Source organism: Electrophorus electricus, chromosome 18, assembly GCF_041902795.1.
Source record: "Electrophorus electricus isolate QZ-2024a chromosome 18, ASM4190279v1, whole genome shotgun sequence".
Classification (NCBI taxonomy): domain Eukaryota; kingdom Metazoa; phylum Chordata; class Actinopteri; order Gymnotiformes; family Gymnotidae; genus Electrophorus; species Electrophorus electricus.
The window spans coordinates 10961615-10974711 of record NC_137514.1 but is presented as its reverse complement, the minus strand read 5'-3'; the positions used below and the strand labels follow the sequence as shown (position 1 = coordinate 10974711).

General features: G+C 46.0%; 2 protein-coding genes across 2 annotated transcripts; one reads left to right on the top strand and one right to left on the bottom strand.

Moving 5' to 3' along the window:
* The first annotated feature begins 5 nt into the window (after nt 1-5).
* cdadc1 (cytidine and dCMP deaminase domain containing 1) lies at nt 6-4615 on the top strand. Its single transcript, XM_035534605.2, has 9 exons — nt 6-144; nt 606-703; nt 859-1036; nt 1228-1785; nt 2183-2232; nt 3011-3183; nt 3506-3695; nt 3898-3955; nt 4211-4615. The coding sequence occupies exons 1-9, from the start codon at nt 24-26 to the stop codon at nt 4300-4302; spliced, it is 1518 nt and encodes a 505-aa protein (XP_035390498.1). The 5' UTR covers nt 6-23; the 3' UTR covers nt 4303-4615.
* A 210-nt stretch (nt 4616-4825) lies between these two features.
* On the bottom strand, nt 4826-12958 carry cab39l (calcium binding protein 39-like). The gene is made up of 9 exons (XM_027010147.3): nt 12719-12958; nt 10068-10226; nt 8936-9100; nt 8510-8628; nt 8086-8254; nt 7930-7989; nt 7578-7643; nt 7308-7451; nt 4826-7193 (listed from the first exon to the last, which is right to left on the bottom strand). The coding sequence occupies exons 2-9, from the start codon at nt 10167-10169 to the stop codon at nt 7014-7016; spliced, it is 1005 nt and encodes a 334-aa protein (XP_026865948.2). The 5' UTR covers nt 10170-10226; nt 12719-12958; the 3' UTR covers nt 4826-7013.
* Nucleotides 12959-13097: the final 139 nt, after the last annotated feature.

The following is a 13097-nucleotide window of genomic DNA, read 5'->3' as shown; positions in this document are numbered from 1 at the left end:
TTGGCTATAACGATTGGGACTGAATGGCAGCGTCAAACAACAAGTGGCCGCGTAAAGATTTCGAAGAAAATGGTTTCACCACAAACGGCGAGGACGTCCGCGATGTGAAGGAGACTAGTACACAGACCGACGCCAAAGTGCAAGGTTAGGACCGACCAGGCTTGTTTACCGAATCAACATAATTTAACGAACTTCGTCGTTGGCTCTTAATGAATTCCTTAGGCTATGTTAATCGTTATATGTGGATTTTGTTTGCAACGCAGTACCAGAGGAATAGGCTACTGCGCAGTCAGACACGCCGTCTACGTTTACATAAATGCTGCTTTGAAGGGATTACTGGAGGTGCTGTCAGTTTCTTTTCCGAAAAAATGGGCCGGGACGTCCTGTGGATACATTTAGTGCTGGGTGATACGTGGATTAGGTTTGCTTTCGTTCTCGCGTAAAGGATACGTGGTTATCATTTACACCGTTTGGAAAATGACGTCGTTTTCGTTTTTTCAATGGAAAACTTTACGTTAACACTCACTAACCGCGTACTACGTTTGTTTGTTTGTTTGTTTTTCCTAGTAAGAGTAATGGTGTTTAATAAATCGTATCTGTTTAAGGTCATGGACCTCGACTGTCCAAAGTTAATCTCTTCACATTGTTAAGCCTTTGGATGGAACTTTTCCCCAAGAGGGATAAAAGTCAAGACAATGAATCTGTAAGTACAGCTTTATCCTGTTAGAGGATTATATCTACCCCCCCCCCCCCCAATTCAGCAAGGACTTCCTTATAAGACGTGTTGATGAAGTGTTAGTGAAGCCTAATTCCGGATTATTGCTCTTACTCAGATGTACTGTGGTATAACCCTTCCAGGCTCGTCTCACTGGTCTGGTGGTGGTCTGTGAGCAGAAAGTCCTGGGCCTGCATTGTTCTGGGCAGGAGCTGCATGTGGGCCAGGTGGCGGTGATCAGGCACGGGCCCAGACTAAAGAACTGCAGCCTGTACTTCTCCAGGAAGCCATGCTCGACCTGCCTCAAGATGCTCCTCAACAGTAAGCCACCGCTAAACCTTTTTAGGCCTTTTGTTTGGATGCAGTAGACATGTTGCTCCCTGGTCCAGAAGAAGAGCAGGGAACCCTGCAGTGCCTCACTGTGCAGACACTCACTAGCCCAGCAGTGTAAATGTTCAAAGGCCTTCTCTCTCTCTCTCTCTCTCGTTCGCTGGCTCTCTCCCTCTCTTTAGCCGGCGTGAGTGAGATCCGGTACTGGCCCGCTGATGCCGAGGTGAGCCTGGTACCGGGCGACCAGGAAGCCACGCTGGATGCCGCTGCCGCAGAGCAACTGAAGTCCAACGGCAGGCCTCACATCTGCGTGCCGTTCCAGAACCTTCCCGCTCCCATGCTCCAATTCGCCGAGGAGACCTCGAGGCGCAGCGACTTCCTCAAGAAGATGGCGGCAGACGACCACTCCCGGGACGTTGGCAAGCTCTTCTGCCGGGAACGCCGCAGGAACTGGGACGGCCTCGTGGCGAGGTTCCTGGTGGCAGACGCGGAGGAGCACAGGGAGCGGCTGGGGAAGATGGGCCTGGAGAACTTCTGCACGGAGCCGTATTTCACCGAGCTCCGGCAGCACATGCAGGACCTGATCAGGCTTCTGGCCTCAGTCGCCTCCAGCATTCCCTCTCCGGAGCACGGATACGGCTTCTACGAGACGGGAGCTGCAGCTGGCGCTCACAGAACACTACCTCAGGAGGTGGTGCGACACTGCATCGTACAAGCAGCGCTGCTGGCCTACAGAAGAGGTGAGGCACCAGGGTGTGCTTTTGGTTGTTATTGTTTTGTTTTTGTTTCTGGATATCTAAATCAGTAAGATGTGGAGATTGACTCTGAATGACCTTTACAAGGTTTTCTTCAGTCATTTGAAACATATCAATTATTTGTGCTTTTTTTTTTAAACTAGGGCTTTAAAACATTCATTGTTCAGTTACTGCTTCTACTTCATTCTGTCCCCTACTGTGTCACTGCCGTATGAACCAGCTCCATTTGTATCTCTCTGAGGACAGAAATAGATTCTTGTTTTTGAGAAAATTACACTTGCACATAACCCACTAATGCAATGCCAAAGGGGGAGAGAGACAGAGCGAAAGGAAGAATGTGTGTTTGTTTGATGTGTCTGTGTTTGTTTTTGTGGTATTGTAGAAGATCCTAAAGTGGGCGTGGGTGCAGTCATATGGGCAGAGGGCAGACTGGTGAGTTCAAATTAAAGTGATCACACTCTAGAAAGACTTTTTTTTTAAGCTCACTTCTGAACTAGGATGTGTAGGCACAAATGATGGAACCTATAGCCTAGTGCAGAAGTTAAAGTTGAGATGAACTGTCTACATGCTACATTGTTATTGTAGACGCGTGACGAACAATTACATTGGTGCTGCAGACACCCGCATGGCTGAGAAAGGGGGCGGGGCCTTTTAGCATCTTGTGCCATACCCTGTCCTGTGCCTTCGATGTTGTGATTCTATTGCTAGATATTACATTTTTGAGATGCTGTGATTTTAAAAACTCTGAACCCTTAACACGACATGGGATTAAAAAAAGATTGTTTCATTATTATTTCTAAAGTCGTGTGTGTGTGTGTGTGTGTGTGTGTGTGCTGTGGGTCATCAAACCCCGGACAAGAAGCTCCTTTGGAATATCGGAGCTTGGTCATTGCACTTGCAGCACTCATGCACGTGCACACACCCACACCCACACAGGCTGAGATTCATTTAGATGTTATCTTTGCTTATTGAAGCCTTTTGCAAGATATGATAAGTAGGGCATTGCAAGGCTAGTAGTTTGATGACTGGCAACAAAAACCGTGCATCATGCTGCCCTACAGAAAGGACAGCCGTAAATGCCAACAGGTCTAATAATAGCTCAAAGAAAGAAAGGCGGGGGGGTGTTGAACTATTAGCTATTTATTATCTATTAGCTATTTACTATTACCTATTTTTCACAGCCTGTCTGTCTCTCTCTGTCTGCACCCAGCCTCCTCGGTGTGACGGTACAGGTAGCATGTACCTGGTGGGGTGTGGGTATAATGCCTACCCGGTCGGCTCGGTGTACGCGGAGTATCCACAAATGGACGACAAGCAGGCAGAAAGGCGGCACCGCAAATACAGATACATCATCCACGCCGAACAGAACGCAATCACTTTTAGGTACGCGGGGGGACAAGCACGAGCAACCACGCCGCAAGGAGTTCAGGCTAAGGTCGACCTTCTTGATGGCGCGGACACCGTTCTAGAGAATTTTGTGTTGGCGTAGCCTAGACAAACCCGTAAGGACCACTTGTGTGATGGAGTCTCTGCGTTGTAACACAAACCAATTGCGGATGAAAGTGCATAAACCTAGTTAAGCCTAGGTCAGAGAGACGGAGAACCTAGTGTCAGCACATCAAACGGCACACTATAATATAAGGATGCGTTTAGATAACGTTCACCTCCATTTGGTGTGACGTTTTCATTCGATTTGCACTTTCAGGAACGCGGAGGTGAAGGAGGAGGAGAACACGATGTTGTTTGTGACCAAGTGTCCGTGCGACGAGTGTGTGCCCCTGATCTGGGGTGCCGGCATCAAACAAATCTACACCACCGACCTTGACAACGGGAAAAAGAAACACGACATCTCTTATGTCACCTTCAGCAAGCTTCACGGCGTCCAGAAGTTCGTTGTACGTTGTTTGGAGCAATCATTATAATTAAACTAATGAACCTATGTAATGACTTAAGTTTTACTAGATTCACAACTGATACTCTATTGAAAAATGTGCCATATAGTCTTAAATTCTATTTAAGATAGTGTCTAAGTAACCAATTTGTATTAGTAACATGGATGTTACTGTGTTATATTAACACACTTGTGTATTTTTTAAGTGGCAGAAGTCTTCTCTTGCAAGAAGTGCTCCTGAACAAGATGTGCTACCTATAATGAGTAAGAATTCATTCACTGCTATTAGGGTTGTTTTTTTCTGCACGTTAGTACATCTAAGTACAGGGTGAAGGGGAAAGAGTAACTACTATAACCTTGTCAAATTTTGTCTTAACTATTGTAAAGGAACTGACAGTATAAAGCGGCCATTTTTGCCACCACCATTGGTATGGTTTTGACACTTCTGTTCAGAGGGACTGAAGCGTTATAGTCCTTTTCCAATGACTAACACCAGACTTTCCATTTTGTCAATTGTAGATGGCTGCTTGAAACACAGAAAGGGGGAAGATTCCAATGGTCACTGCCTGAAGAGACTCAGAACAGGAGGAACTGCTTATGAATCCTTATAGCTCAGTACAGGTCTTGAGCCTTGACAACCTGAAGTCACTTTAGGAGAACTGAGCTCCCTCCAGAGTACCTCATCGTATTTATACAGTTTGATCGTTATATAAGACCCAACCGTTTCACTATGCACAGCACACTTTGTGTAAAGCATGTTTTGGGCTTAACCTGTTTTGCCTGACGCTGTTATCTCTGCACCCTGAGTGGTTGGAACATTTTAGAGACATGAACTGCAAGCTTCTTAGAACTAAACAGAAGACAAAAAAAAAACATTGGTTTTAACTTATAAATTAAAAAGTCAGGCTCTGATATTACCCATAACTTGCTTCATGACTTATTTTACCTGCCATATGTATATAAACACAAACATATAATGTAAAGGGAAGAAGGCTTAGGACCATATTTAGTGTAAAAGTTAAGGAACAGCGCTCCGGGGAAGATGGCTTACACTGTTACTGTAAACTCATGTTTTCTCCATGACTGTGGGTGTAAACTTTGCAGGTGCAGTTAACAGGACTAAAAAAAAAAAACCAATGTTTGAATTTTCCTTTATTTGTTGATATGGTACAATTAGCATTTATAAAGGAAGGTGGCGACCAAATGTAACGGGCAACGATTTCAGTTTGGATATTAGAACAGATACCATAATGCTTTTGATTTTATTTCAATGCAACTCCTTTGTAACACAAAGCTGTGAAGATACTGGAAAATTTGGCTCAGGTGCATGCTGAGTTTAAATGGTCGCCCCATGGCGACCGTGATGTTCCACGATTCACTTTACGTCGCGCAATACTGAACAGCTTACTTGAATCTGAGCTATTAATGCGTATTCAAACAGAGGGGAAGGCAAGGCATGAGAAACATGACCGCTCATTCAGAAAAAAATGACTGGGATATTTTTCCCATTGGATTTCAGTCCTTTTTAGTACTAACATAAAATCGTATTTAATCACATTCAAAATTCAGGGAAAAAAAAAAAAGTTTCAAACAAAGGTTTGAAAGCTCAGCATGTGTATATATATATATAATAAAACATTAAATTTTCATGTAATTGGCATGTAACACGTGATAACATGGGCCCAGACTTCCTCAGCATACATGCTCCACTCAGTCCTATTACAGCTAACGGTTAAGTCACAGACATACAACTGAATCAGTCAAATGTAGCTGCAAAGAACAAAACCAAGTTTCTTCATCAGCGTAACTCAAATATAGTGAGTTAAAGAGGTTCACTGCTTAATTATTCAAATATGCTCGACTGGAACATATTTAAAAACAAACAAAAATAAAATTAAGCTCCCCCTGGAAATATTGGCATTAAAAAAATACAAAACATACTGGGAAAAAACAGGAAACGCACTTAAACACACAACAAAAAGGCACCTGTTTGTACGTTCGTGTCCTCGACTGTTTCACCTATGCATCTAATCAAAGTCTGCCAAAATCACAATGAAGAGCCAACACGACGGCTATAGACCAGAAAAGATCTTGGTGCTAAAGGAACGGTACGGCACAGAAATGACCCTGGTACTGCAGCTGTCCCACAACAAAGTGTTCAATAGTATTAGGACACTAAAGCATAGAACATACTACAGCAGTCTGCTATAAGCACTACAGCAATGCTGTAGGCCGGAAAGATCCACGGTACGGCCTGAACACTACACCTGCGTCTGTAGTTCTACGTGGAGGGCTGTAGTAAAAAAGGACAAACAAACAAACAACCCTTCTGGACTGCCACCACCTTTCACTGCCAAAAACTAACCCCCCCCCCACAACAGGTAAACATATCAAGTAAAAATAGAAAAACAGGAGGATTACATGGCCCTGTTTTGCCAACATAATTGAACCTATAACAAGAATTTAAAGTGTAGTTAAAGTGTCGTTAGGTTAATATCTTACTAAAGCAAACATTCAGAGGAACTGCACTGTCCATGGCAGAGAACCTAATGAGAAAAACACTGGTTTAACCGAACCATTCTTAAAAGCAGTTACTTAAAGCCACCACAGTGGGATGAGATCAATGTACTTTTTTTTTTTTTTTGGGGGGGGGGGATAAATCCAACCACGTTCTGAGCCAATGGAGCGAGCGGCAAACCATACAGGTGCGTAAGAAACTTCAGCATACAGCGTCTAGAGGGGGGAATTAAAAATACAGGCTAGAAAAAGAATACAGGAATGCAACAGAGAAGTTTAATCTAAATATTGAACCTCAGAAAATCAAAGGCTTATAAATAAGTGGGGAATGCAACCATCCTTCTTACTAGTCACCTACTGGCGTCATCGGCGGAAAACACCAGCAACTTCCTCTCTGGCAGAGCTGAGCGCAGGGCGAGCGGCGTCTGGAGCGGTGGGCGCGAGACAGCTCTTTTAGGTCCTCGCCGTCACCCCACTGACTTACTACAACCTTTGGTTTCTCCTCCAACAAAATGAGTTGTTGTTTTGTTTTTTTAACAACAACAACAAAAACAAACAAACAAAAAAACCCATCGATGGCACAAAACTGAATGATGAAACTACCGAAAAGAAAAAGAAAAACAACTGAACGTCTGTGATCAAGAACTATCATTTGCAAGCCTCATGACTAAGAAAAGACAAATGTTTATGATTTTAAATATAATTATTATTGTTAATAGACTTTTTTTTGTTTTTTGTTTTTTTTGTTGTTTATTTTCCTCAGTAAAAAGATGAGGTGCTTAATAACGTGATCGCTAGCTAAGGTTTAGGAGGCCGGCTTCTTTAAGTCTCGTATCTGTTTGACGAGGTACGTCTTTTCGTCGTTAAACTGCTCGTCGTCTGTGCGGTCCTTCTGGAAGTTGCTGAGGAAGTCGATGAGCTTCGTCTGGTTTTTTAGAAGGATGTCTACGATGGGCTGTGTCTTGTTTGGGTTGGCCACAAACACCTGGGGAGGGAGACGCTGTTTCAGTGCCATCCGCGCCAAAGGAACGGAAGGGTTAGTGTTCCACTGGGGCCTGAGTGCGCACGTGGCCCTTGGGAACCAAGCGTGGCCCTTTACCTTGAAGACGTGAAAGGCCTCAAACTGGATGTTTGGACTCTTGTCTCTCAGGAGGTTCATCATCAGTTTGAGATTCTCTGGCTTGCTGATGTACCTCGTCATCACAGTGAAGTTGTGTCTGTCCAAAAGAAGCTCGCCCAACAGCTGACACACACACACACACACACACACACTTTGGTGACGGGGCCAACAAAGTCTTACCCTGGTCTTTTAATCTTAATTTTAGTCTTTCATATTCTACGCCGCACTGAGACACTACGGAACACGCACCTTCAGCGACTGCCTTTTTGTCACGTAGTTTTCGGAGTGCAGCAGCTTTTCGTAGTTGTCAAAGACCTGCGTGCAGAGGCAGACTGGGTCAAACGCCAAATATCGTCACTGAACCTGTTTGGCGTGGACGAAAGTGCTTCCCAATGACGTCTGGGTCACCAGTGGCCGGGAGTCTGGCCGTGCTTTTGGGGAACTCTCTCTCTCTCTCTCTCTCTCTCTCTCTCTGTGTGTTTGTCTCTCTCTTACCATTTCTCACATAAGCACATTCTCATGGGCCTTGTGTCTAATAATGTATTGTGTCTAATAAAAGTACTGACACACTGACACGTGCAGTGATGTACAGATTACTTACTGCATCGTAGTTCTGCTCTAAAAACTCCGCCACCAGAACCTTGTGTCTCGTAAGAAGGTCCTGGAAAAAAGAAAGGAAATCCCAGTCAGGACCCATCAGGAACCCCTGTCAAAGCGGTCCGTGCACAGCCCCCGCCAGGGGGGTTGGTTTCCTTGCCTTGAAGGTAGCGAAGGCGTCGGAGGCGATGTCGAAGGTGGACATCTCGACGTAGCTGAAGAAGTCGTCGAAGCGCTCCGAGTGCAGGAGGATTTTGGCGAGCGGCTCGTGCCGGATGCACTCACGGAGCATAATGCCGCAGTTGAGCGCCACCTGAGGGGTCTCATACCTGCAACAGGGGGGAACAGAATCAGCACCACACCTTTTCTGGTTAGCTACAGCGTTCACCCGAAGCCGCAAGAACGAAAGGTTGGGTGCAAAAGCTTCGTGGTGCAGGGTGGAACCTGATTAATGTTATGTCATCTCCAGCGGGACAATCAGTATGTTGTACTGTGTTATCATAAGTTATAATGTATAATGACATGTACAGTTGTGGAGCAGGTGGGGCTGTGGCACAGTTGAGGAGGTGAAGCGTGTGTCTGACCCTTTGAGCAGGATGAAGAGCACCTCCTGGTGGGAGCAGAAGTACTCCACCGTGGGACTGCGGGTGCCGATCTGTCGCCTCAGAATGTTGTTAAAGATCTGACACACATCTTTCTTACCCTGCACACACCGTTCACAGGCAGTGTCATTACAATCGTCCACAGTGTTTAAAACGCAGAACGCACGTCATCCTGCTTGCCATGTGGACCTAATGCAGCTAATAATTGTCAATATTTTCAAATAGCTAATATACAATTAAAACGTTTTTATTCATTTTTGTTTTGATTACACAAGCTTTTACTTTGCTCTCAAGAGCACTCCCTTCTGGCTCTGCGAATGAAAGATTTCTGGGAATATTATCTGTGTGGCCCTTCACACCGAACACACTCGAAACGACAAGCAGCAGCTTGGGAAAACCGCGACTCACCTCAAAGTCGATCACCTGCAGGTTCTCCACCAAGGAGATGAGCAGGCCGCTATTGTAGAGCTCCTGAGCCAGCTGGGCCACCGTCTCCGTGTGGGGCTCTTTGTCGTTGGTGCCGTACAGGATCTCCTTCATCGCGACCAGGCACTTCGACACCTCCTCTGACGCCTGCCGGGATCACACACACACACACACACACACACACACACACACACACACACACACACACACACGAGTGAGTGCACACATTCATCTCGTCTTGTCCCTCATAGGGAAAACCCATTGGTCATTTGTCTGTCCGTCATCTCCCGTCGTCACCGGTTGTGATGAGATGGGAGGCCACTCCCTCCGGGGAGCAGCGGGCAGGCAGCTCTGTGCTTCACAGGCCTGGACCTTAGCAAGGACCTGCAGGGAAGCGTCTTGGCAATCAACTGCAAATGAACGCTCCAGAATACGGTGGCACCTCCACCTAGACAACCGCGCCACGTCTGATAGAGAAGCACAAGTGAAGCCCTGGAGCCAAGGGGAGCGGTAGCATGCGGGAAGTATTGGAGCAAAGCCTGACAGAGAGGCTTCACGCGCTCCCTAGTGCAGAGAGGCTGAGGTCCGGGTCAAGGCAGCTTCATGATGGAGTGCCCCGCTGGGAGAATTAATCAGTCATATGCGGTTTACAGATACCGTTCCAGGGTAGTACGGGTAGTTAAAAGTCTGTTTTCTAACAAATTTATTTTACTGTAACTTGGAGGATTTGTTCAAGCTCGCCCCATCGTCTGAAGCCGTCATCCGTGGCCAACAGCCTGAGAGTGGAATCGGCCGTTCTTTCGGAGAGGGAGTTTGGGTCGGTGTTTCTCTCTCTCCCTCTCTCTCTCTCTCTCTTTCTCTCCCTCTCGCTCTGGCTACTCACGGGGCGTCTGTGAGCTGCCAGTGCGTTACACCGTCACTCCGAGCCGCAGCTCGGAGAGATGTGATTGGCTGCATCAGCAGCGGAAGCATGTGACAGCCTTAGCCCTCCCTAGACGGCAGCTGCCGTGCGACAGGGGAGAAATCCCCGACGAGTAGGAACTGGCTATGACTAAAATAGGGAGAAAAATTGGAGTGAATCAGGGGTTGGCGTATTCCCAACAAGTCTACTCACCTTCTCCATTTTCTTGTCCTGCTTCACCAGAATGGACAGGTTGTCCTTCAGTGCTTTCACAATGTCCGTGGGGCTTTTGTGGGGTTTACCAAAGAGTGGCATGGTTGTGACCTGGGGTCTCTGTCTCACTCTTGCTATTTTTCTCGCTCTCCTCAAAACCTGCAAGGACGGGATGAGAGGAAGACCCAGAGGAGGTTAGACAGGGGCCAACGTGCTAGCTTGCCCTCTTCCTTCATCGGTGGGCAATACCCTTAAGGACACCATGTTGCTAAGCAGCCACCCACCCCCACCCCCTAGCTAAAGTGCAAATGGTTGTCATGACGATGGAACACAGTAGGATCCACACTCTATTTCAGGTTGAAATGGAAGTTTATGAACAAACAACCAGTAACACATAAAAAAACAACAACTACAAATATTTGGGAAATCTTAGGTTTCATTATTTGGACAAGATATAATAAATTCAAGTACTTCAGGTAATTGCAGTTATTAAAGGTAGTTTGGTGTTTCACAGTACTCAGACGCAAGATCAGTAAATGCTCTCTCTGTGATGAGCACTGACTCCCCCCCCCAAATTTACTTCATTCGAGGTGCATTTGTAACTAAGGGTCTTAAATCATACTACCAAAATAGAAAAGGCATCATCCATGAACTTCATAAAAGTTAGATTTGAGCAGAGGCACCCGCGCCTGTATAGAAGAGTTACACACTAGAATGGTGCTGATAGACACAGGCAACCTGAGCTTAAAAACAGCCTTAACACATGGAATAATTCAAACGGGGAAAAAAAACCCTTCACCCACACTCTTCTTGAAAGCTGACATGGCCTAACTTGTGACTGGTAATCCTACGAGGTGAGAACCCCAGAGAGTAAGTGTGTACATGTGTGGCGAGTGTGTGTGTGTGATGTGTGTGTGCGTGCGTGCACGTGCACACACATGCGTTGTTTGACTGCGCCACCCCCCTACCCCCACCCCGGAGATTTTTCATTGCCTGCCAAGAGCCAGTGGCTTTGATCATGCAAACCCTGCCAGAGACCACTCTTAACACCCTTTGCTCCACAGGCCTCCTCTATAGTTTGAGGGGATATCAGAGTGCCTCCCTTGTTATGAATGTCTTCTTAAAATATATTCCACAAATGTCTAGGCCTGCTAAAGTCAGCAGACTCATGTGCACACACAGACGGGCCCAGTAAGTCTACAGTTATAACAGGTTATTAAAGGGTATTTACATGGCACTGATTGGTAATGACAATCAAATCGGCTGGTAGCATTCTGACCATACTACAGTAGTTTTTTTCTCTCCAGCTCAATCTGTTCATAAGCCTTTTAATTCCATCTGACCTCCAGTCACGAAAGAGTAGGTTCAAACTGTAGATTTACAGTAACTTTAAACACAAACTCATCCATTTCTTTTGTAAGCAGCAACATAACAAATAGTTTTTGTCCTACCTTGTGCTACCTTAGTTCAAACTAACCCAGGACAAAGACTGAACGGTATAACTATTATATATTCCTGAGTAGGCAGGAAAATCACGTGATCAGCATGCAACTCCACACATGGCTGAAGAGGTGTATAAATATAACCTTCCAAAGAGTCTGATCCGAAGTCTTGGTCTATGATCAGCTCCCAATGCCTGTAAATCTGGCCATTACGTTACCCACAGGGAGGCCCAGCTCCTCCTGCGTGCCTCTCGTATTTGTACAGCCCGATTACAGACTTTACCGAAGCACTCCACCTTTGACAAACAAACGCTGCGAGGCCCTAAAAACAACCGTAAGCAAACTAATGCTGAAAAAGTGGGGGTCAAAAAAGTGTAAATAAACAAGTTGAGGCATTCGTGAGGTGGGACTGGCTCGACTGCGCCAGTCATTCACAGACACAGTGCATTCATATTTCTCATGTGTGATCTGCAGCTACTTGAACCTGATGATAAAAGATTACGAGTCCAAAAAACGTTTAAGGTCAGTAGAGGGCTTGACCTTACGGGGATACATTTGATCAGCGATCAGATAATAAAAACGAGAATGCTGAACATGAACGGTTGAACATTTTAATTAGTTACGGAGTGGCCTAGACGTGCAAAATAAAAGTCTTCAAGCTAGCTACGCTATACTGTACAGTACGGGTATAACTGACGGCGTGAAATCGAGGGGATGTTGTCAGCCAGCAGATTTAAGGTATTTTAAGACCCGTTCACTAAATCTAAAGCGAAGAAACATGAACCCAAACGAAAGACGCTTCCCGTGCACCCGGACCGGCACACCGACCAAAACGGACAATATCTGTCGCGCGAAATGATCACGAAGACGCGATTCCGGCACACACACAAGGCGAATTAAACAGCAAAACACACAAACACACACTCACACTCACACTCTGCCTAGGTGCAGTCTCGCTATTTAACTTACAGTGCGCTTCCCCTTTGACCAAAAACAAGTCTGCCACTCGCAGGTCCGCCATGCGTTTAGCTACTGCCGTGAGACGACGGATTAAAAAGCAGCCAAAACCCTGGCGAAGGCTCCGCGTCGTTAGCGCATGTGTGCCTGCTCGATTTAAGTTTGTAACCATGTCAAGGACGACATTCATTTCGGTAAATGACCGTCGTCATCTTCCGACGTCTCAAACTGTCGCGGCCGTTGCATACTCACAGTGCAGCGGTGTTACTTCGCGTCTTCTCAGTCGGCTATCGTGCTTGCTGCCGTCTTGTTTCGACGTTACCGAGCAGTCTCTTCTTGTCACGCCAGCAGTGTGTGTGCTGAGCAAAACGTCAGAGGAACGTGCGTATGAGCGAATTAAACCGTGCGGACTTTTTTTTTTTAAGAAGGCAGTACAGAATTTCTCTCCGACTGAACCAAACGTATTTCAGTCTGAGACATTACGGCTTGTACCACTGGATCCAGTCAGTCTGCCCCCCCGCAACGGCTGATCTAGAATCGGTTCTGCCAACTAGTATAGCGAATCTCCCCGTTCTGAAGAACACACCAGTACCGTTCTCAGATCAGGGATGTTGTTATTGGTGGGTGGTCT

Excerpts from the sequence above, each read along its gene's own strand:
- cab39l (XM_027010147.3), bottom strand. The coding sequence starts at position 10,169 with ATGCCACTCTTTGGTAAACCCCACAAAAGCCCCACGGACATTGTGAAA. Across the intron at positions 9,101-10,067 it reads AGGACAAGAAAATGGAGAAG|GCGTCAGAGGAGGTGTCGAA; the intron begins GTGAGTAGACTT and ends TGATCCCGGCAG. Across the intron at positions 7,990-8,085 it reads ACGCCTTCGCTACCTTCAAG|GACCTTCTTACGAGACACAA; the intron begins GCAAGGAAACCA and ends TCTTTTTTCCAG.
- cdadc1 (XM_035534605.2), top strand. The coding sequence starts at position 24 with ATGGCAGCGTCAAACAACAAGTGGCCGCGTAAAGATTTCGAAGAAAAT. Across the intron at positions 1,786-2,182 it reads GCTGCTGGCCTACAGAAGAG|AAGATCCTAAAGTGGGCGTG; the intron begins GTGAGGCACCAG and ends GTGGTATTGTAG. Across the intron at positions 3,956-4,210 it reads AGATGTGCTACCTATAATGA|ATGGCTGCTTGAAACACAGA; the intron begins GTAAGAATTCAT and ends TGTCAATTGTAG.